Genomic DNA, 23,079 nt, shown 5'->3' with positions numbered 1-23,079 from the left:
AGTGTTCGCCAGTCGCAATAAATCACTCGCACAGGTGCTCAAGGAGCCTGTGTGCCAGGTTTGAAGTTCTGCTCTGCCTAGGACGGCGCACCCTGCATAACCAACCCTGCACCCCACCACCTGGGCTGTGACATGCCAGGGGACGTTACCAACAAGCTGTTTAAAACTGGGGTGAGGGGGAGCAGGGGCGCCCCCATAAACCAGGGGGGGTAGGAAGGGGCACTCAGGGCGCAGGTTGGGTGGGGCAGATTCAGATCTCAAAAGTTCCTCGTGACGCCCCACAAGGACCCAGAGGGACAGACACGCATGAGCTTTCCGGGCAGCAGGTGACGGGCTAGATCCGACCCCAGAGATCGCCGGGAAGTTGAGGACAGAGACGGAGGAGGACTGGCCGCCACCGAGTGGCTACGGCGGGAGAGACCTACGACTCCAGGTGCGGGGGTTCCGCCCAGGACGCCGGCGCTACTGGGAACCCGCAGAGTCCTGCGGTGGGCGGGTCTCCAGGTGGGCGGGTCTCCAGGTAGAGCGGCTCCTACAAGAAGCGGTCTTTCCTAGGGAGGGCACCGCGCCCAGCCAGCGGCAGCACTCCAGGGGCATCGTGGGCAGAGCTGGCCGGGGTCGCGTCCCGCGCCCTCAGAGGGGCTCCAACTCCACCCAACCCCGTGGCTGGTGGCCCGACCTCCCCCCCCTCCCTCTCCTCCCAGAGGCCCAGCCATTCCCTCCGCCCGCTTTGGTCCTTGGCCACGCCTTTCCGCCGGGTTCCAGCTCCTGGCCCCGCCCACTCTGAGGCCCCGCCCGTCCCATCATGACCACGCCCCCAGGCCACCCCTTGGGGCCCTCAGCGGCCCAACTGCGCAGGCGCAGGCCCCGGTCCGTTTGAAAGCATGGCGCCGGCGGGCCCGCGGCTGTTGCTGAGCGAGGAGAAGATCTGGGAGAAGAGCGGCCTGTCGCCTCACCGCGACCTGGGTGCGTGGCGGCGGCCGGCCGGCCGGCAGGCGGGGGGCGCGGCTGAGGGCGCAAGCTTCCCACCAGAGGGTCAGGATCGGGCCAGGGAGGCCGGCACAGGGACGGAACGGTCACAGGCGAGGGGGTGAGGGGTGGGGGTCCCCAGGGGCACGTGTGCCAAGGAGGGGGGAAGGGGGAGGGCTGGGCATGGGGGCCTGAGCGGGGAGAGGTGGAAGTGGGGGGAGGTGGTTGGGAGGGGTGGGGGACCTAACTGTAATTGTAGATTTGCCTGTTTCTCGTTTCACTCCGTGTGTGTTGAAGCCGTGCTATTTGTTGCAGACTATTGAGGATTTGTATGTCTTCTTGTTGGAGTGACTCTTGTAGCTAATACTTAGTCGAGACATCGTGCCCCGATTATTTTCTTTGTTGAGGCATCCACTTTATCTGATGTTAGTGTAGCCACTCCAGCTGTACTTCGGTGTTTGCAGGCCATATCTTTCCCCACCTATTTATTATTTTATCTTTTAACCTTCCTATATCATTTTATTTAAAATTAGTTTCTTGTAGATAGTGAACAGTTCATTCATTTTAATGCACTCTGACAATCTCTGTCTTTTATTGTGTGTTTAGACCATTTACACTTAATGTAATTATCACTAGAGTAGGGCTTACCTATGCCATTTTATTATTTGTTTTCTGTTTGTTCTCTTTGTTTTTCTTGTGTTGTTTCCCTTTTCCTGCTTTCCCTGTGGTTTACTTGAATATTTTTAGTTTTCTATTTTGATTTGTCTTTTATATTTCTGAGCATATCTTTTTTTAAATTTTTTTTTTTATTGGTTTCAGAGAGGAAGGGAGAGGGAGGGAGTGATAGAAACATCTCTGGTGAGAGAGAGAATCATTGGTGAGAGAGGATCATTGATCAGCTGTCTCCTGCTGGCCTCATATTGGGGATCAAGCCCACAACCAGGGTATGTGCCCTGTCGGGAATCAAACCGTGACCTCCTGGTTCCTGGTCCACAGGGTGATGCTCACCCACTGAGCTATGCCAGCCGGGCTGAGCATATCTTTTTGTGTAGCGTTTTTAGTGGGGAACATAATCTGAAACTTTATATGCAATTCTTGTTTTTGAGATTATGATATCTCGCTTTTATGATGATTTATTTTCAATTAAAAAATAATGTTAAAATCTCACAATTTTCTTTTCTTAGCTGAACTTCAGTCATTATCTATTCCTGGGACTTATCAAGAAAAGATTACTCACCTAGGAAATTCTTTGATGAGTTTAACAGGTCTAAAATCTTTAGATCTCTCACGCAACTCCTTGGTTAGTCTGGAGGTAAGTTTTAGGTTTGTGTCGTCTTTTTTTTTTTTTTTTTTTTTTTTTAAGGAGGGGGAAGGAGAGAGAGAGAGAAAAAGAAACATCAATGTGTAAGAGAAACATTGGTCAGTTGCCCTCCGTATGCTCCCGGACTGGGGATCAAACCTGCAATCCAGGTATTTGCTTTGACCGGGAATCGAACCGGCAACCTTTCGTTGCATGGGATGATGTTAAACTATCTGAGCCACTCTAGTGGGGCTAAGTTTGTTTTTTAAAGGAAAATTTATTCCTATTAATAGCAGTGGAAATTATATTTATAATTAAAAATGCAATGTTTTATACATATGTCTATAATACTTGTAAACTGTATACTTAACAATGATTTAAGTGTGCGGTTGTTTTTCTTGTGTTTACTATGAACTAGATTTCTTATGCATCGCATTATTACTTTACTACTTTACCAGCCAAAAGTTGTAACTCTCTGATGAAGACCGTTGTATCTTTAAAGGAATAAAATAAAGCCCCAAAGATTTATGTGTGTGTGCACATCACTCTCCATCCCTGTATCAGCTGTGTTTTTCTTCAGCCACTTTCTGCACTGCACCTCTGTTTATAGTCTGCCTCTCGGTGGCTGCAGGCCTTTGAATGGCAGGGCCACTATTGCAGCCTTGCTGCAGGGGGTCTGACCTAGCAGGGGCTCATTCCTAATGAGTGAGTGAGAAGTTACCCAAGTGATGGGCAAATGGTGTATATAGAGAGGGGTTCTTGCCTGAAAGAAAGGCAGGACATCACTGCCCTGGATCATGGTACTTTCAGCGCTCCTGACATGGGGCTCAGGAATCTGCTCAGAGTCAGAGGTGAGTTACAATCCAGGTTGCACCCAGTGCTGGCTCATCTCTTAGCCTCCAATCCTCAGTTTTCTAATCTGTGAAATGGGAGCAGTAGTAGGGCTTACCCTGTAGGGTTGTGTGTAATGGGATGAAGTTATTTGTGTAAATCATTTAGCGTGGTACCTGCCAGCTGTCCTTAGTAGTCACAACTGTTGCGAACCTCCCTGAACAGTCATATCACTGCGTGCAGAACAGAAATTGATAGACAAGAACACATTTCATCTTTATGTTCTTCCTATAACATTATAAGTTCATTTATTAAGTTGGTTGATCACTTCCTACTGGTGGCCCGTTTTTCTATGTGTTTATTTTTAAAAAGCATAAACTCATTCAGCTTGTGTCCTGTTAACAGGGCATTCAGTACCTGGTTGCATTGGAAAGCCTCAATCTCTACTACAACTGCATTTCCTCGCTAGCAGAAGTGTTCCGGCTCCACTGCTTGACTGAGCTCATAGACGTGGACTTCCGACTGAACCCGGTGGTGAAGAATGAGTCTGATTACCGCCTCTTTGTTGTGCACATGCTCCCGAAGCTCAGGCAGCTGGGTAGGTGTGGTGTGCTCACACCCTTGCTCAGTAGAGCCCTGACCGGTGTTTGATACTGTCAGATCCATCGCACTGTTGATCTCCCTGAAAAGGGAAGTTACTTTCTACTCTGATGGCATGAGTCCCTGTATTACAGGATGGGTCTTGTAGGAGAGCCGCCTGGGAAGGTGCCAGGGAGCCCCATGGCCAGAGATAATTGCCGGGACACCAGGAGCACTGGCATGGGCTGTACTGCTCAGACTCATTCTGGCTTCGCTGTCTAGCTGTTTGACTTGGGCCTGTTCCTGAACTTCTGGTGCCCTGTTTCCATGCATGGCCCCTGGGCATCGTCTCAGGCCCAGGTGGACAGCTGGATTCTACTGGCTTTGCATCTACCTGGAGAAATACAGGACTAGAAGTTCATTGTGCCGCACCCTCCCCCAGGTGACCGGGATGAGAGAGGGTGTTCTGTTGGCAGGTACTGCCACCATTTAGGCTTATTAACCCATGTCTCTAAAAAAATGGATCTCTGTGACAGCCTCACAGGCAGAGCTTGCAGGTTGCCAACTGGACAAGTCCATTTGGGAGGATCACACCCAGGGAAGCCACATCAATGCCTTCCCACCTGCCTCACCACCTACAGGAGGGGTCTTTGCCCCGAGTAGTGAGGCCACTGGCGCTTCTGATGCTCCCTCATGTCGCACTTCAAGGGGGGAGAGCTGGAGCATGAGTCCAGGATGCACTGACATGCAGGTCACGGGGGAGGGAGGGAGGGAGGGGGCCTCACCCTTAGTCTCTTGTGTGAAGGGTGGTGGTAAGTGCTGGGTAGCTGTGGTGCAGGAATATCTGATTGAAGGGTGTGGTCATGTGCCCCAGTGATCACAGCATGTCCTCAATGTGCAGGCCCATTCACTTCTCGGCGAGGCTTGGGATGCATTTGAGGCATCTCCGTCTCCTGGGTTCTGACCTAATGACACCAAAGTGAGACCCACATCAGACCAGCATTTGTTAGAGAAGACATTTCTCTACCACTATCCCTGTGGTAAATACTGAGCTGCAGGCAGACCACTGCCACTGTCCTGTCACTTCCAACCAGTGTCTGTAGAAACCCATGTTCTGCATCTCTTGACTGTGAGTGAATGTATGCACATCTCAACAGCGCGTGCGTGTCAGCTTATCCCCTAGTCCCCTCTCTGCACGGCCTGGGCCTGGGAACAGGGCTGGGCTGTGAGTATGAATAATTGACCCCCAAAGGGTCAAACCTACTTAGAATTTCAATGTTTCATTTTAGTTTTTAGATATTTGGGAGGAATAAGTGCTTCTGTTCTAACTTTTGACTTTAAGTAACTTATAAATAGTTTAATTTGGCTCTTTTTCAGAAGCATTACAATTCTTATTATGGGAAATTTTTGCAATCTTCAGTCTTCAATCATTTGTCATAAAAGTTTTAGGTTCAGAATTGTATGTTAGTATAGAGAAGGGAAATGAGAGTCTTGCCACGTGGAAAAGATATTTTCAGACATGAAAAAGGAACATAATTGAAACTCAAAGTCATTGCAGGACTGGGAGTTGCTGAGCAGAGGCCTCAGGCCAGAGCACACATGTGGGGACAGTTTACACTTATCTCTCTGTTTCCCAGTCCTGAGGATCCAAACACACAGCTAGGCTGTCTCCTCTCCAGTGTGTTCAGAAACCTCACACCAGAGATTCTTAGTGCGCTCAGTGTGGTTCGAGGACCTCGTGCAGCATCCAAAATATACCTTGATGGGAGGGAGCCCAGGAGGATGTGCGTGTGTGAACTTGGCTGTGTATTTCTTTTCCTGCGGCAGTAGCCTGCCTCCAAAGCAGTGTCTGAGGAGTGAGCTTTGTGGGAGCAGGGCAGCCCTCTTGGAATCAGCACCCAGCAACCCTGAGAAACCACATGTAGCCACCAGAGCCCAGCATCCCTTTACTGGGTCTACTCGGGGCTTATGGGGAACGCTGTGGCGGGGTCAGCCCCGAGGGGACAGAAGGCCCGGAACAAGTGGGGGCAGCCTGGTCATGTGTGGTGCGCTGCAGGGCGGGATGGGGTGCCGGAGGGTGCACCTGCTTCATGGTGGTGCTTGCTAGTTTCTCTGGCATTTCTCCCTAGATGACCGTCCCGTGAGAGAGAGCGAGCGGAAAGCATCCCAGTTGCATTTTGCTTCAGAGGAATCACTCGACTCCACACAAAGCTTCCCAGCTGTTTGCAGAGTTGGAAGGTATGGACACGAGTGGTGCTCAGGCTTACCTATTCATAGAATGACTGACTAAAGGGTATAAAGCTCTGTATTAACTCACACATGTAAATGTTTTTGTGCTCTGATCGCCACTGAAAGAGCAGACATGCAGGAAAAGGAAAAATGCCCAGATACCAGCTGGGACTCAAGGAGACAGTGGGATGGAGTCTCTCTCTGTTGTCCACATTTTCTATAAATTATTTTTTAATGTTAAGATGTTTATTAAACTAATACATGTAAAATAAATAGCACAGAAGACTTGTGATGAGAAGCAACAGTCCCCTTTCCCCACTGCCCGACCCACTCCTCAGAGCAGCCATTTTCGCTCACTTCTGTGATTGTCTCTGCTTCCTTCCTCGTCCCCGGACAATACACATTAGTTGCCATTTTTGGGTGTGCACACTTGAAGCAGGACCTGACAGCTGCCATAGCCCCACCCCACCCCGTGGTGACAGTTTGTGGACTATGCCCTCCTGTATTTTCTGCTCAGTGCCCTGTGGCCAGTGCTCAAGGCTCTGCTCTGGTGGGGCTGTGGAAGCACGTGCCCATCTGTGCCCGTCTGTGCCTTCCCGTTCCTGCCATCTGCATCTTTATGTTTAATTTTAGATTGTCAGGGTCAATAGTATTTAAATGTTCTAAAGCCATAAAGAGTCTTCATGCTTTGTGTATGGTTGATTCTAAAGGCAAAAGTCAATAGACTGTTTACGTTTCTTATAATGTGCTAGGATTATTCACTCCTTGTACACCATTTTGTTTTGTCTGAAGTTTTTAATAGGTTTTTTTTTTCTTCTTGCATTTTATGCCTTAGCTTATTTATAAATCCCTTATATGTAGAGGTCAGCCAACTTTTTTTGTAAAGAGCTGGAGAGTTAATATTTTTATATAATTAAATTAATTTATTTGAAAGTAATTTATGAAATTTTTTTTCTATTTCCAACTTTTAGGGGAAGAATCAAATGATCTCTCCACCCCGACAAAAAGAATTCTTGCTTACTTATTTCCTTTTTTTCCTAACACTTTATCATTTTTTATTACTGTTGATCTACATTATTATTTTAGTTTTAGGTATACATCCCAGTGATTAGACATTACATAACTTACTGAGTGATCATCCCAATAAATCTCACACACATCTGACACCATACTTTTGTTCTTGAACAAACCCTAGTGGGACTCTGCAATGCTGAATGGGGTGATGACATCACACACCCTTGCTTTCCATTACCAGTTGTCTGCTGAGTCCCTCCTCGACCTCACTTTAGTAGAGGCACAAGAACCATTTCCTGCAGTTACACCAACTGCTCTTCCCAAGAGCTCTTCGCACTCGTGTCCCCGCACAGGGTCTGCTCGGGCTGGAGCAACAGCACTGAGGTGGCTTTTCTTTGCAGGCTGCACCGCTCCAGAGTTAAGTGCACTGACCCCTCAGCCAAGAAGGGCTTAGTCATGGATGCGGATGACGAGGCCGTCCTGAACCTCATTGCCGAGTGTGAGTGGGACTTGAGCAACCCTCCTAGGAGTACAAGTTCCAGCCAGAAGGAGCAAGAGGATGACTTCCATAGTTCCCAAGGTACACTGCTCCACCCGAAGCCCAGAGGGTCCAGCTTGCTCTGGGCACAGTTGTACTTTTTAGGAAGCTTACCTTTAAATGTATAACCTTCATGAAGTCCTGCGAACTTGTAAATATCAGTAATTTGGATTACAGAATTATAAAAGAAAAAAGTCATGTATTTAAGTCGAGTATAGTCATATACTACATGGTGGTTTAAATTGTATTCTTCCTCAGATCAATTCCAATTGTAGGGAGGAGGTAAAAGGTCCAAGTGGGCAAGACGATAGCATGTGCTGTGGCTAGTGGAACGGGCGCCTGTGTCAGCCACAAGGGGGTGTTCCCTTAGCGTCAGGGAGCACTTAGAGCTCGGGCTGACGGCTTAGAACTTTAAACCTGGCAAGCTCATTGTGAAGCCTTCCAGTGCATGTGTGAATGTCATTACTGTGCCAGGGGCTCTTTCCCACTTGGACTTTTGTATAAGCTTTAGCACCATTTCTTCCTCCATTATGAGTTTCTGAGAGCTTTTCATGAAGACGACAACAGGCTGAGGTGTAAGTTTGGGCTGAAATCCCAGGATTCACCTGCTGGCACAAAGACATCTGCTCTTTGGGTATCCTTGCCAGCTCTTAGATTTTCAGTCTTTTTTATTCTGGTTGTTGTTCTGAGTAAATATTAATATTTAATTGTGGTTTTAATTTGTATTTCAATAAAGTCCAGTTTATCAGTTTTTTCTTTATATGATTTGTGCTTTTTCTGTGCCCTGAAAAAAAAATCTTTGTCTGTCCCATGCTCGTGAAGATTTTCTCCTGTGGACGTGTAGGTGTCCTCAGGTCCCGTGCTCAGGTCTGTGCCCCTCCACGCTTAGAGTGGCTTTGTGACCGTGGTGAGCGATGGGTCCGGTTGTCTCCCCCTCACCCCCACCCCATATATCCAGTTGTGCTAGTGCCATTTGTTGAAAAGACTGTCCTTTGTCTCATTTAATAACCCTGGCACATTTGTTAATTCCGTTAACCTGAGTCTCTCTCTGGGCTCTGGATGCTGTTTTATCTGTCATCATGTCTGTCTTTGCATCGATGCCGCACTGTCTTGACTCCTGTTAGCACTGTTTGCAGTGACTGCTAGACTCACTACAGGTTTGGTGGTTGCATTATTAACCCACTCAGTCATCTTTTTCTTATTTAATTGATACGCTTAATAGATATAATACACTGCCAGAAGCTTAAAATGTAATTTTTAATGAACTAAAACTTTTAAAATGTTCTTTAATAAAATAGAATCCAGACATCTATTGAGTCCTCACTTAGTCCAGCACCAGTGTGGGGACTCCATAAAGAAGGGCCACGAGAAGAGAAAAAGCAGCTCCAGAGGATGTTGTCCAGAAAAGAGGCTTCAGAACCAGTACTGTGGAGAGCTCCCACCCCAGCAGGGAGACCAGCCCGAGGCCTGCTGCTCCTTCGGACATCATGTGCACTTCCTCCCTCACCCAGGTAATCTCATGCAACAACTGCTGTTGACTCCTTCTTAATCATGTCTATTTCTCCTATTCTCTTTCTTTATTTGTTTGTGGAGCTTTCTAAAATGTCTTAGGAAAGAACCTTATACATTGAAATTTAGAATACAACCACCCTGGCCGGGTGGTTCAGTTGGTTGGAGCGTCCCTTCCTACGATTCCCCATCAGGGTGCATGTGAGAGACAGCCGATCGATGTTTCTTGCATCAATATTTCTTCCCCCACTCCCCCCCACCCCCCCTTCTCTCTCTCTCTCCCCCTTCCTTCTCTAAAAATCAATGGAAACATATCCTTGGGTAAGGATAAAAAAATTTAGAATATTCATATTTCAGATTCCTAGTTTGGGAGTTCTTTGTTGCTTTTCTCTACACACACACACACACACACACACACACACACACACACCATACACACATACTTTTTCTCCCTCTCCCTTTCTCTCACTCACACACATACAATTTCTTATAACTGCACGGGCCCAAGTTATGACAATAGCTGTATTTTAAAAATCAATGATGAAGAAAATTAATAAGTTAATTGAGAGTGTTGTGTGCACACATGTGACAAAAATGTCAGAAAACTTCCCAATATGAGTGAACCTAGCGCCTTCCTGAGGCTTGTTCAGGTGAGTTCTTCAGAGTTGGGGTGGGTTGTGGTGATGACCTGCCCAGGTTGCCTGTGGCAGGTAACACACACCCTATTATATTCTCTATTTTCATTGTCCTGGTTGCTTTTACTTTATATCCTGAGGCTTCATAATGATGCTGTGGTGTATGGGTGCACAAGACCTCCATTTCTGTTGATGGTCAGAATTCATCATTTCACCTTTGTTCACAAGGTGCATGTGCTTGACCTTTAGACCTCTTTATTGACCTGTAGTCCTTGTGAATTCCCAGAGTGAACACAGAAAGGCTGCCACGGCAGAATAAGGAAGTTTCATATCTACATCATCCAGACCCCCAAAGTCAGCACTGACCACATTTGCTCTGTTGTACGCTTGCCCCGCCCTGTGTACATGTGTATGTGCATGTTTCTGTGTGTGCATGTACATGTGTGCATGTATAGATGTATGTGTGTCCTTATGTATGTACGCACACACTCTCTTTGTCAGCAGATGTAGGGCCATGTCCCCTGAGGTAGGGAGGGTCCCAGGTACTAAAGTTAACAGAATCTCCTAAAGGAACAAATTGTTGAGTCCTCTTCTAATTTCCAAAATTTTAGGTTTTTACTCATCTTTGTTATACATAATTCTGGCAAGAAAACATATAATCATCTGTCAATTAATTTGTTAAAGTTATTACTTCAGTCTTGTCACTCTGATGGATTTTCCGTATGTGCACACATGCATACACACACACACAGTGCATGCACCGGTACCCCTGTGCCCAGAGAACTTGGTCTGATGAGGGTTGTGTTCTCCCCTCTGTTATAGACTGCATAGACGTTGAGAACTCAACCTCCACTTCTCAGACGACTAGTTTGTCAACACAAAAGGTGTTAAATCCTTTGCCTGGTCTTGAAAAGTACAGGAAGCGGAGAATGCCTGGAGGGAGATTCCAGGCGCCTGCAGACCAGGAATGTCTCAGCTGCCTGGAGGAGAGTCTGAGCAGGCAGAACGGCTCTGAGAGCAGGAGCAGGAGCGAAAGGACCTGTTCTCACCTGGAGGCGTCCGAGTCTGAAGAGCAGAGGCCCCACAGCACGAGTGGCGCCAGGGAGGTGAGCAGAGAGCTGAGGGTGACTGGATGTTCTAGTTGAGGGGCTGCTGTCTTTGGTAACACCATGTCTTCTATTTTCAGCATTAACTGTGATCCCAAGATAAATACAGCTCTTAAATGCACTTTTCCTTGGTGTTTGTCACCTCTTTATTTTGCTAGAAAGGTGCTTCCATGCATTGGGACCCAGATATAGCAGGCTGGCTTCCCAGCTGGTCACTGCAGGCTGTGGGTCAGTGTGCTTTTACAGAGGGCCTGCTGTCATCCATTCTTACATGCAGTCTGTCACTGTCTGGGTTGAGGGAAGGAAGGAAAATGGGATGTGTTCAGACCTTTCCTGTCTGCCAGGGGACAGCACCAGGGGCAGAGCTGCGTCGCAGACTTGCATACTCGCTGTGGGGCTGGGACTTTATAGGAGGGGGTGCTGCCCAGGGCTCCCTCTCCTCTCGGCTCAGCTATGACCTCATGGTGGTCGTCCTTATGGAAAGGGCACAGCCCGTGCTCCTCATGTGTGTGACTGCACTGTGTCCACCCTGAAGACCTTGGCTCTGTACTCATGCCTGTCACCCTGGCCCAGTGTCTGGATTCAGCTTCTGATGGAGGTGCTTGTGCGGAACACTCACTGGGCTGGTCTCAGCCTCAGTTCTAGGCAGCAAGGTGCCAGGCCTTAGTGCTACCATGCTGACCAGTTATAGGATACTAGAGGTCTGGTGCATGAATTCATGCACAAGTGTGGTCCCTTGGCCTGGCCGTCAGTCGAGGCCTATTGGGGGGTCAGCCAGCTGGGGGGAGGGACCTTGGGAGGTTGGCTGACCGGCCCCCCAATTGGGGCCTATCAGGAGGGCCGGCCAGCCAGGGGGAAGGGCTGCAGGAGTTGGCTGGCCACGGGAGGTTGGCTGTGGGAGCTCACTGACCACCAGGGGGCAGCTCCTGCGTTGAGCATCTGCCCCCTGGTGGTCAGTGCATGTCATAGCGACTGGGCAACCGGTTGTTCTGGTCGTTCCAGTCATTCCTGTCGTTCAGTCTTAACAATCACTTGGGCTTTTATATATAGAGATGGGCTGTCCCGCCCCTGGTGTGAACTTGGGCCAAGCAGTCCTCCCTTGGCATATGGTGTTAGGAGCCTTGTGTTTCAGGAACTGAAATCCTGTGTCATGGTTTTGTTTCCATTGCAGGTGTCTCCCAAACTCCTCTCAGCTGTGCCACCTGGGAAGGCCACCATGGGGGTGGCGCTCCTAGAATCACTCCTCGACCTGGTGGACAGGTACTGGAGTGGCTGCAAGTCCCTGCATAGCAACGAGGTGTTCCTGGGTGAGTTGGGAAGGGACAATCACCTCATTGGGTAGCATTGTGTTAGTGGGTACTTGTTCTCCCATGGGGTTCTGGGTTCCTCACATGCTGCAACCTCCTCATCAGCTGTCACTGTGGCTGCACTGCAGGGAGCACCCTGACAGTGTCCTCTCAGTAACTGGGGGCTCCCCTAAGGTGTAGCTTTTGGTTTTCCCAGCCACTGACTCTGGTGTTTGGGGAGATGCATCATTGCCTGGTTTTGTTGGAAGTGCCATTCACAGGTATTTGGTTCTGTGGCTATGTTTTCATGTGGGGATTTGGAGAGGTTAAAAAGCTGCTACTGTCTTCTTCGAACTGGTATTTGCCAAGATTTTGATGGAAATTAAACTTTGATGGAAATGACTGAGGTCCAGGAGGATGGCCCCTCCGCTGAGAGGACTTTGGTTTGCTCTCATCTGATGCCTGGGTGCAAGAGCACATTGGGGTCCCGTCACCCAGAGTCAGAATGTGAAACAGGGTGCTGCATCCCCAGTGAGACACCTCTCTCCTCAGTCTGTGGTGCAATGTTCAGTGTCCCACTGGGAGTGGGGACCTGCCAGCTCTCTCCTTTCAGGGAGACCCTGGGCCCTGCTTGAAGCTGCCATCCTAGCCACACCAGAGACTCGTGAGCATTTCAGAATCAGGGTGCCCCAAGAATGCTGATCCCATAAATCTATACCCTCTCGGGGTAGCAGCAGGGCTGTTGAAGAGAGTGTGGTGGGCTGCTAGGGCATTCGGCCCAATCATCCTAGTGGTAGCCTTCTCCTGAGGGGTACCTTTTCTCAAGAACAAAACTTTTTTTCTGCTCTTTTCTGCCTCCCATGCTTGACTGGATGTAAAACAGCCTGAGTGAAGGTAATGTCAGTGGTACCTTCGTCCCTTTGCCAGTCCCCATGCCTATCTGTGTTTTTAAGGCATGTAGTGTGTGTTATTCAAAATGTATTGAACATATTTTGTTTACACATTCTTTTGGCATAAATGCAATAATAATACTTGATTTTTACTTCTAGCTCAGGCAAGACATGTTTTGTCATCTGTTCAAGATTTTACAGCAACTCAGGACAGTTCGACAACTACGAGTGAAGAAATTAACTACCTGACTCTTGAAAATAAATCTTTACAAAATCACCTTGTTGAACAACAGCAGCAATATAGTGAGAAGATGAGTGAGGTTGTGTCGGAGCTCAATAATACTCGGAAAGAGATGGTGAGCCACACCCTTGCGTTTCCTTTTCACAGATGGGGCAAAAACATTGTTTTGACTTCACAGAATGAGGGGAGATTCTCCATTCTGCACTTCCCCTTAGCTGCTGCTGGGCTATAGCACTGGGGCTCCTCTTCCCTTCCAGGATCACAAACCCTCCCCACAGGCTTTCCCCACCTGGGGGGACTCTGGCCTGACTTTGTATCACTCCCAGACCCCACAGCAACAGCAATTTGCAGATGGAAGCATCGCCACTTCTCCCAGCTCTACCTCTTTTGACTGGTTGCCTTCTCTTCTGAGAGAGGGTGAGTGGGAGAGACAAGAGAAGATGAAGCTGGGCTTAAAGTGGGGGGTTTGTGGCCCCATGTTCCCTGGCCCAGGTTCCCCAGACCTCTGAGGAGAGAGGTTCCAGTTAGCTGTGTGATCTAGGGTTCCTGCTCCTGTCCTGCTTGCAATAGTCATAGGACCCCAGGTGTCCTATTGTGCTGGGGTCCAGCCCCAGCAGGTCCAGGGGTCCCCAAAGGTGTGGATGGAGTCGGCGAAGAAGGAATGACAGAGACAGCGTTCAGTTGATCAGCAGCCTAGCCAGGATCTCCAGCCAAGTTCTGGTCAGGATCTCCAGCAAAGTTCTGGTTAGGATCTCCAGCCAGGTTCTGTGTCCATGTTCTCTTGCTAGGTTCTCCAGCCAGGTTCTCCAGGTTCTCCAGCCAGGTTCTGTAGCCATGTTCCCTCGCTAGGTTCTCCAGCCAGGTTCTGTCTCTAGGTTCTTCAGCCAGGTTCTCTCGCTAGGTTCTGTGTCCAGTTTCTGTCCAGGATCTTGTGCCATGTTCTCTCCAGCGAAGTTCTTCTGTCTCTAGGTTCTGTGTCCAGTTTCTGTCCAGGATCTTTTGCCATGTTCTCTCCAGCGAAGTTCTTCTGTCTCTAGGTTCTGTGTAGGTTCTGTGTCTAGGTTCTGTGTCTAGGTTCTGTGTCCTGTTGTCTTGTTACATCTGTATTTATACCAGTTGATTCCAATCCTATCAATCTCTATTCCAAAGGTTAGGGCGTTTCTTATCTCCATTCCAGGGAGTAAAGATTATGTAGCTTAATTGTGATTGTTCGTAGTTAAAGTGATTAATTACCCGCCTGGCACTTAGTTAAGGGGTTTTATTCCCTCCCTAACTTCAGGGGAAAATCCCTACCTGGGGAGACAACCTTTCTCAGAGAGGTGACCTTGGTTAAAACACATAGTGCCAAGAAGGTGAGCAAACATATTAAGAACAGTATGCCATATATGCCAGGTCCCTTGAGAACAGCAAGGATGGACCGGCTCCCGGCACTATTGGACTTGAGGGAATTTCCACCACCAGGTGGCACCAAAGGGCAACAGAGCCAGCACAGCTGGGCCTACTAGCTGAGCCTAAGACTCTTGGCGGTTAGGGATGCCCTTGTCCTTTGTAACCTCACCATAAGACCATCACACATAAATGTCTACATTAAAAAAGAAGAAAGATCTCAAATTTACAACCTAAATTTAAACCTTATAGAACTAGAAAAGAAAAACAAAGTAAACCCAAAGTTGACAGAAGGAAGAAAATAAAGATCAGAGCAGAAATAGAAAATAGAAAAGCAATAGAAAAAAATCAACAAAACTGAGTTGGGTTTTTGAAAAAATATATATACAAAATCAACAAACCCCTAGCTAGACTAAGAAAAGTAAAAGAGAAGAATCAAAATCAGAAATGAAAGAGGAGACATTACAATATATGCCTCAGAAATAAGTAAAAATCAGAAAGGACTATTATGAATGATTATATGCAAACACATTAGGTAACCTAGAAGAAATGGATAAATTCCTAGAAACATGCAACCTACCACAATTATATCAAGAGGAAATAAAACCTGAACAGACCAATAACAAATAAGGAGATTGAGCAGTAATCAAAAAGCTCCCAAAGAAGAAAAGCCCTGGACCAGATGGCTTCACGTCTGAGTTCTACCAAATATTGAAAGAAGAATTAATACTGAATCTTCTTAAACTCTTCCAAAAAATAGAAGTAGAGCTAAAACTCTCAAACTCATTTTATGAAGCAGCATCACCTGATTTCAAAGCCAGACAGATACCACAAGAAAGAAAACTACAGGCCAATATGTTTGATGAACACAAGTGTAAAACCCTCAATAAAATACTAGAGAACTGAATTCAGCATTACATCAAGAAGATTATTCACCGTGATCAAATGGGATTTTCCCCTGGAATGCAAGGCTGGTTTAACATATGCAAATTAACATACCACATTAACAGACTGAAGGATAAAAACCACACAATCATCTCAATGGATGTAGAAAAAGCATTTGACAAAGTTCAACGTTAATTCATGATTAAGAAAAATAACTTCACAAAATAGGTAGATAAAGAACATATGTATCTACAACATGAATTCAGCCTTTTTTTAAAAAGGAAATCCTGCAACAACATGGATGGACCTCGGGTTAAGTGAAGAAAGTCAGGCAGAGCAAACTGCATGATCTCACTTCTATATGGGATAGTAAAAAGTTGGAGGCTACCTGCCCAGGTGGACCATAAAGGCCTGGGTTCTGCCTGTACTTTTGCTGTGGCGACCATGGGGCCTTCTTGGAGGAGGTAGGGCTTGAGTAGCCAGCCACTACATCTGTTCCCCTCAGCACCAGCGCTGTGGCTCCTGTTGAAGCACACCCCTCACTAGCGAACATGGGAAGCACACCCCTCCCCAGGGAACATGGGGAAGGTGGGTGCTCCCTTGTAAGGTGGACTACCCCTTTTCCTGTCCTCTCTGCTGACAGGGAAGATGCATGCTTACAGTCATGTGCCACACGACGACATTTCAGTCAATTGCACATATGACAGTGATTCCATAAGATTATAATGAAGCTGAAAAGTTCCTATCACCTAGTGATGTCATAGCTGCCCTGACGTCATAGCACAAAAGTTGTAAAAATCACCAGGGCTGTGGTGATATGGGCAACGGCTTTAACCAGGGTGTGCCTGCGGTTGACATTGGGGAGCTCCTAAAGGTGGTGCTGTGGAACCGACTACTGAGGAGTTGTTGGAACAGGAACAGGAATGCATAGCTGAAGAAGAAGCAAGAGAAAAGGAAGCTGCAGAAGATGAAGAACCCCCAAGAAAATTCACAGTGCAGGGTTAAGCAGAAGCTTTTACAGACCTCAACAAGCTCCTTAAAAGGTTAGAAAACATGGGCCTCAACACCAAAACTTTTTCATTAATAGAATGCTCGTGGTGCATTGTCTGCTTACAAGCAAATTATGATAGAAAAAGGAAGCAGGCTGAGCAAACCACCATGGTCATACTTCTACAAAGAGTGATGTCTCAAGTAGAGCCTCAGGCAGGTCCTTCAGGAGGTGTTCCAGAAGAAGGCATTGTTATCGCAGGACATGACAGCTCCATGCCTGTTACTTCCCTGCAGACTGTGTGGGACAAGATGTGGAGGTGGACAACAGTGATACTGGTGATCCTGACCCTGTGTGGGCCTAATGTGAGAGTTTGTGTCGCAGTTTTTAACAAAAAAGATTAATAAAAAAACAAAACATTTTTTGCAAAAAGATCTATAGAATAAGGATATTAAAAAAACATTTTTGTATAGCTGTATAGTGTGTGTTTTAAGCTAAGTGTTATGAGTAAAAAAGTTTTAAAAAATTTAAGTTTATAAAGTAAAAAAGTTATAGTAAGTTAAGGTTAATATACTATTTAAGGAAAAGTATTTTTTGTAAATTAGTGTAGCCTAATGTACTGTGTTTATAAAGTCTACAGTTGTGTACAATAATGTCTTAGGCCATCATTAACCACTCACTTACTGACTCACCACAGCAACTTCCAGTCCTGCAGGCTCGGTTCATGGTAAGTGCCCTACACATGCATACCATGTTTTCTCTTTTTTAAAAATATATCTTTATTGATTTCAGAGAGGCAGGGAGAGGGAGAGGTAGACACATCAATGATAAGAGAGACTCATTGATTGGCTGCCTCCTGCATGCTCCCCACTGGGGATCGAACCCACAACCCTGGGCATGTGCCCTTGACCGGAATTGAACCTGGGACCCTTTGGTGCACGGAGCCAAACCAGCTAGGGCCCATGTTTTCTCTTTTATACCTTATTTTACTGGGCCTTTTTTGTGTTTAGGTATGTTTAGACCCACAAATACTTACCATATGATACCATTGCCTGCATTATCCAGTACAGTAACATGCTGTACAGGCTTGTAGCCAGTGTACAGTGGGCTGTCCCATCTTGGTTTGTGTACACAAAATGATGAAATAACGCATTTCTCAGAACATATCTCTGTTGTTATGTGACAAGTGACTGTACAGCTTTTCACACTGTGATTCAGAATTCTGATACGTAAAAGGAAACCACTATCTGGTTATTTCAAAGGATTTTATTTAATTTTCTGTGTGCATCTTGTTGAAATTGACTTGTCATTTTAAAATGTATTGTTCTGTGACCTTAGGATGACTTGAGGCAACATTTAGACAGGTCTTTGGAGGAGAATAGTAGCTTAAAGTCGCTCTTGTGCAGCATGAAAAGAGAAGTAAAAAATGCAGATGCTTCAGCTGCGTTAAACTTGCAGATCACTGGTGAGTTTATGATCTGTTTGGGACCACTACTTGGTGAAATGTACGTGTTCAAACACTCATGAGGCTTATTTTAAATTATTACCAGAATTAAGAACCAGCAAATAATGTAAAATGGGTATTGGAGCCCACACCCTTGGTTAGTCTGAGTTGCCTTGGCTCATGAATGATGCGCATGCTTGCCCATGGCACGCTCAGGTGTACATGGAAGGAGAGCTGTGCCTGAGGGAGAGGCGCCTCCCCTGTGGGCTCCGACAGGTCCTCACTGCTCCAGTCCTTTGACTCCTTAGGAGCTCAGGGATCATCCCGTGGCTGTGGCACCATGGACCGTGGTGCCAGCCTGTCTGCCCCTGGCGTGTGCAGGGTACTAGCCTTCTGCTCAGCCTTGTCTGTCCCCAGCAGGCGCAGTGGCCTTTCTCCTTGATCGCTGTACCTTCCAGACCCAGATCATTTTCATTTTCCTCTCTCCACTTCTTTGATTCTGTTTTGCCATTTTACAAAAGCCCACTCTCAATATCTCAGGTTCAGATACTGGGCTTTAGAATGAGGAGGTGTTGGTGGTATCTGTTTTCCATGGTAACTTTCTCTGGGTGGAATGGGGTCTCTTGAAAGTTTTAATTTCACTGAAGAAGGACAGGTTGAGCATCTTTTCCCATTCTCACCTCTCAGGGATCCAAAAGCTTTTATTTAACGATCCAGATAGTAGCTATTTCAAGCTACTGTCCCAAGTACTTTCTGTGGCCTTTGTCACATGAATGCAGCCACAGAGAGTTGCCCTGGTCTGTCCTTGCCCGTTGTGTTTACTGGGCTAGTTTATTGAGTGGTGAGAGTTGTTTACAGTCTTCTCTTTTTAAAATTCTTCTTAAAGAATAGTAGAGAGAGAGGAAGGGAGAGGGAGAGAAACATCAATGCAAGAACACAATATGGATCAGCTGCCTCTTGCACGCCTCCCACCAGGGATAGAGCCCGCAATCCTGGCATGTGCCCTTGACCAGGAATCTAGCCAGCAGCCTCCTGGTGCACTGGACGATGCCCAACTAACTGAGCCACACTGACTAGGGCTGAATTTTTATTTTAAAACTTCCCCCTTTGTACCTTCTGTTTCTTTGAGATGTCATTGGCATGTTCACTGCTCTTGGGTTCCTTCTAGTTCAGCCTTCATTTTGCCTTCTTGCCTGAGCTCAGCCACCCCCTTTCTAACATTGTCTGATTCTGACTTAGTTCATTCTGAAACCGTTGTGGTTTTGATGTGTTCTGGGTGTGGCTTTTGTTGTGCTCATACCATAACTTTTGTGGGGTTTGACCTCAGTACGTCTCTATTGTTCATGGTGAAGTGAAGTCTGTTCTGAATTTCTAGAAGGAGCAGGGCAGACAGCTTCTCTAACTTCACAGATAAATATGGTGGCCTCCTTTGTCCTGGACGCCTCATCTGTTTCTCTGCAGAATGGCCCTGTTCTAGGAGGGACTAGGCAGGTCAGCCCCAAGGGGTCATGGGTTGCTCCAGCCCCTTCAGACCACACAGGACACCTCCACTCCACCCCTGGGTTCATCACATTAGAGGAGGCTGAACCCCTCATGCCAGCCGTTACCTAGTTAGCCTACGAGGATTTCCCAGGAAAACGGGACACTTGGAGGTGCTCCGTCCTCAGGTCAGCTGCCCCACTGCTGAGTGCACCCACCCAGACGTGGATACCATGCAGGGCTGTGGCTGCCTCGTTAGGGGTCTTGAGGCTACCTGGTCTCCAGGTGCTATAGTGTTGTCTGTGGGGTTCTGGTCTTGTCATCTAGTTACTCTTGGCGTCAACTAGTGTAGGGTACTGAGCTCTGGCCCATGCCACCACTGCCCTCTTCCCAGAGGCTCAGCATGCCCTCCAGGGAGGTTTGGCTGGACACAGATTCTGAGTAAGGTTTTCTTGTCCAAGTGCAGGAGGACGCCCTCCATTGCTGGGGTGATCTTTGTGAGGACCCGCTGTCACTGTTGGCATCCCTTTGCCATTACCTTCCCGCACTGTACTGGCTTTCTCAGTGTCAGTCGTGTGGTTTGGCAGTGGCATGTCTACATGTGGAGTTACTGTGTCCTGGTTATCCTCGGTTTGGATTTAGGAGCCAATAAATAGTAAATTTCTCCCCCGCCCCCTCCTGCCTTGAGAAGGAAACCCAAAGAGAGGCAACACCCTATAGATGGAATACAGGCACATGCTCTGTCATGGCTGGACATGGGGCCAGAGACCTGTGGCCACACTGGGCTTCCAATGGCTGGCAGTTGCTTCTCCTGAAAGCCTCAGTCCTCCGCTTGCCAGAGCTTGATGCTCTGTGGAAAAGAGGCCCTGAGGCCCACCTCTGTCATCACTCGACACAGGGGTGGGTTCCTCAGGGATATCTGCAGGGCAGATCCCCGCAGCTCCAGCCCCAGGAGGGAGCCAGAACTGGGTCCTGGGGTAGACATGGCTGGATGTGTTCACCCCTGCCTTTGAGTTCCTTACAAAAATTGATCTTTTCTAAGCTATATTCTTTTTCTTGTGTCCCAGGTCCAGTTTAAACTCGAATTGTTTTAATGTTCCAAATGTCTAAATGAATTTCACTAAATAGTACTACCTATTTTCTTTATCAGGGCTTCAAACAAATGTGAAGAGGCTCTCGGGTGAAATTGTGGAGTTGAAGCAGCACCTTGAACATTACGACAAGGTCCAGGAGCTCACGCAGATGCTGCAGGAGAGCCACAGGTGCGGGCGGGGAGGGGAGTGAGGCGTGGAGCCGAGGCAAGGGAGGGTCCAGGAGCTCACACAGATGTTGCAGGAGAGCCACAGGTTCCGGGGTGGGGTGGGGGTGAGGGCTGTGGAGCTGAGCAGTGGAGGGTGCAGGAGCAGCAGCTGCTGGTGGCCAGTGTTCTGGGCCTGCATGTGTTGCTGTGCTGACTTGGCACTTCCATGAGCTTTTCTTTCTGCTGCAGTATTCTGAGAGGTGAGGGGCATGTGCGTGATGGTGAGTGATGATGCGGGTCTGTGTTCCCTGAGAGGTGGGACTAAACTGAGACTAGATGGAGCAGCAGAAGGAAGGAAATGAGACACAGTCACGGTACAGGGAAGTGACAGGCAAGGCAAGATCACTCCCTGGAGCCCTATGGCCCATCTGGGGCAGGTCACAAGGTATTGGCACCATGGGATTAATGTGGACAAGGCAGGGTGCAGAGCCTCTAAGTGCAGTGGAGTGGGGTTCACCAGGAGGTGTCCACTCTGAGCCTCTGCCGGGCCAGTGGCTGTTTCTGTGGTCTAAGCAAACAGGGCTGCCACCTGCATGGGGGGTGTCAGTGGGGAGACCTGTGTGGAGAAAATGGCCCTGCTTTTGCCCATTTCTTGTGATGCCACAAATGTGCTTGAGTCATTGCTGACCAAGTGAGTAGTGCACTTTGGCAAAATACAACACCACTTTCTTTCTGAAGTCCCCTCTATAATTAAAAATGGTTAACAATATTTAAAAATGAGGACTTTTCAATTGTACTGTTACACTGATACAATGTCAGGATTTTTTAAAGGGTCCTTTATATTTGACTGGGAATTAGAAATACTTCAGTGTGGAGTCTTTTCTAGAATTAGAACATTGTTTTGCTGGCCATAGACGATGACAAGTCTTTTCAGTAAACCATGCATGGCCAGAGCATTGAGGGATCCATCTATCCATGCTGAGTTGGATCCATTTCATGGATGCCGCCAGTGCTTGCAGAGCAGGTGATGGCTGAGGGGTTGAGTCAGACTTGCCCGCCCCCCTGGTCTGGAGGCAAGGGGCAGATGGGTAGTCACCAGGAGAGATCAGGAGGGGACAAGTTCGTGGGCCTGGGCATGGCTGGGGCATGTGGGGTCAACAGGCAGGCTTGGCCGGGTGAGAGAGAGTGCTGCTGGAGAGGACAGCAGCAGAGCCGGGACATGGCTGCCCTGTGTTCTCTCCAGTTCCCTGGTCAGCACCAATGAGCACCTCCTGCAGGAGCTGGGCCAGGTGCGGGCTCAGCACAGGGCCGAGGTGGAGCAGCTACACTGGAGCTACAAGGAGCTCAAGAAGACCATGGCCCTGTTCCCCGTCGGCAGCACCCGCCTCAGTGGCTGCTCCTAAACCTGACCGTCCTAGTGTGGCCTGCACGTGTTTTCTTTACCTGGTGTAGTTGTTGATGAGAGTTGGTTCTTCTGTTTGCAGTTATCTTGTGATTTCTGAAATGTAATCAGGGCCCACAGTTCAGTTTGCTAAGACATTCTAAAAAGACAGGATTAATCCAGGCCCTTCACATGTTTTGAGACAAAACACTGACATATTTTAAGACAAACAGTTTGTTAATTTTTCATCAAATGTCTTAAGATAAAAAAAAAATCTTGCGTTTTTCTGCCTAATGTAAAAGAGAACTATGTATGATGATTAAAGAAAATAATTTATTGTATAATAAGCAGTTCTTATTTAATAAATTAATACGTTGTTCTAAAAAGTGGCTCTTCATAAATTATAACTGATTTTATCATTGAATTATTTTATAAAACAAGCTATGTACCATGGTTGGTGAGCAGAAAAAAGTAAGTTCCAGGACTTAATAAAAGTAATATTTATAGTGTGGGAAACATAAAAAATAAAAACGTTTTGTGATATTAACATCCTACAGTACAAATATCTACCCATGCTCTGGCTCTCTTGCTTACAGTGTATTTCTGAAAATTATGTCAGAACAAGGCATAAAATTAGATTTTTTAGTTTGAAAACTTTATATCTTATGTAATATTCGCTTTCTTTGATAAAACAAAGTAATTTTTTAGAACAATGTTTAATTGATTGAGGAAGAAGAACGGGCCTCGGAGAAGATGCTGTGTGTAGCTGTGTGGGTCAGGACTCTGGGGAAATCGGGGGGCATCGAGTCTCCCCCATAGAGGGGTCTCTGGGCTTCAGGTGTCCTTCCATTCACCTGTCCGGTCACGGTTGTGTCCAGAAGCACCACTTTTTATACTTAGCCGGAAAATGTGTTATACCAAAAGTATGTGGGTGGAATTTCTTGTCATCAGATCATTTTTAAGCTTATTTATTGTTAATGTGGTTAATTACAAAATTTGCTAATGTAAAAATCTCTGACATAGCACAGGGTTGAGTCAGTGATCACCTAAGTGAGGAGTGAAAGGCTCTCTCTTGGGTGAGGGACAGGAGGCTCTCTGCCCTGGAAGTCATGGCTCTGCACCCCCTCCCAGGACCCCTCCTAGGGCCTG

At 47.2% G+C, this 23,079-nt stretch overlaps 2 protein-coding genes across 8 annotated transcripts in view; one reads left to right on the top strand and one right to left on the bottom strand.

Moving 5' to 3' along the window:
* The first annotated feature begins 871 nt into the window (after positions 1-871).
* CEP72 (centrosomal protein 72) lies at positions 872-23,047 on the top strand. 2 transcript variants are annotated; one of them, XM_036308239.1, is made up of 12 exons: positions 872-966; positions 2,154-2,281; positions 3,506-3,698; positions 5,809-5,917; positions 7,324-7,502; positions 8,759-8,971; positions 10,427-10,710; positions 11,882-12,017; positions 13,046-13,242; positions 17,725-17,851; positions 20,460-20,571; positions 21,793-23,047. In XM_036308239.1, the coding sequence occupies exons 1-12, from the start codon at positions 885-887 to the stop codon at positions 21,950-21,952; spliced, it is 1,920 nt and encodes a 639-aa protein (XP_036164132.1). In that variant the 5' UTR covers positions 872-884; the 3' UTR covers positions 21,953-23,047. The 2 variants fall into 2 exon arrangements, 1 of the variants encoding a protein (XP_036164132.1); XR_004967404.1 differs by lacking the exon at positions 17,725-17,851 and having other exon boundaries at positions 21,793-21,814.
* The window catches only part of LOC118655822 (tubulin polymerization promoting protein), a 54,182-nt gene continuing 32,990 nt past the window's right edge, over positions 1,888-23,079 (bottom strand). For 2 of the 6 annotated variants that reach the window (XR_004967405.1, XR_004967408.1), the window contains exons 5-6: positions 21,993-22,047; positions 17,850-18,706 (exon numbers count right to left, since the gene is read on the bottom strand). The gene's annotated coding sequence lies outside the window, so the exon portion shown is untranslated. Of the gene's footprint in view, positions 2,304-4,464; positions 4,645-10,706; positions 10,999-17,849; positions 18,707-21,992; positions 22,048-23,079 lie in introns of those variants that run through there. The other 4 variants (XR_004967410.1, XR_004967406.1, XR_004967407.1 and 1 more) reach the window with 4 other exon arrangements.

Source organism: Myotis myotis, unplaced genomic scaffold, assembly GCF_014108235.1.
Source record: "Myotis myotis isolate mMyoMyo1 unplaced genomic scaffold, mMyoMyo1.p scaffold_m19_p_5, whole genome shotgun sequence".
In the NCBI taxonomy this organism is placed as follows: Eukaryota; Metazoa; Chordata; class Mammalia; order Chiroptera; family Vespertilionidae; genus Myotis; species Myotis myotis.
Note: the sequence above shows the minus strand (reverse complement) of the source record. Positions and strands in the feature narration are given on the sequence as shown.

What these genes read in the sequence shown, in the direction of transcription:
- CEP72 (XM_036308239.1), top strand. Translation starts at nt 885, where the DNA reads ATGGCGCCGGCGGGCCCGCGGCTGTTGCTGAGCGAGGAGAAGATCTGG. An exon ending in GCACTTCCTCCCTCACCCAG is followed by an intron (nt 8,972 to 10,426) that starts GTAATCTCATGC and finishes CCTCTGTTATAG; the next exon opens with ACTGCATAGACGTTGAGAAC. An exon ending in ATGCTGCAGGAGAGCCACAG is followed by an intron (nt 20,572 to 21,792) that starts GTGCGGGCGGGG and finishes TGTTCTCTCCAG; the next exon opens with TTCCCTGGTCAGCACCAATG.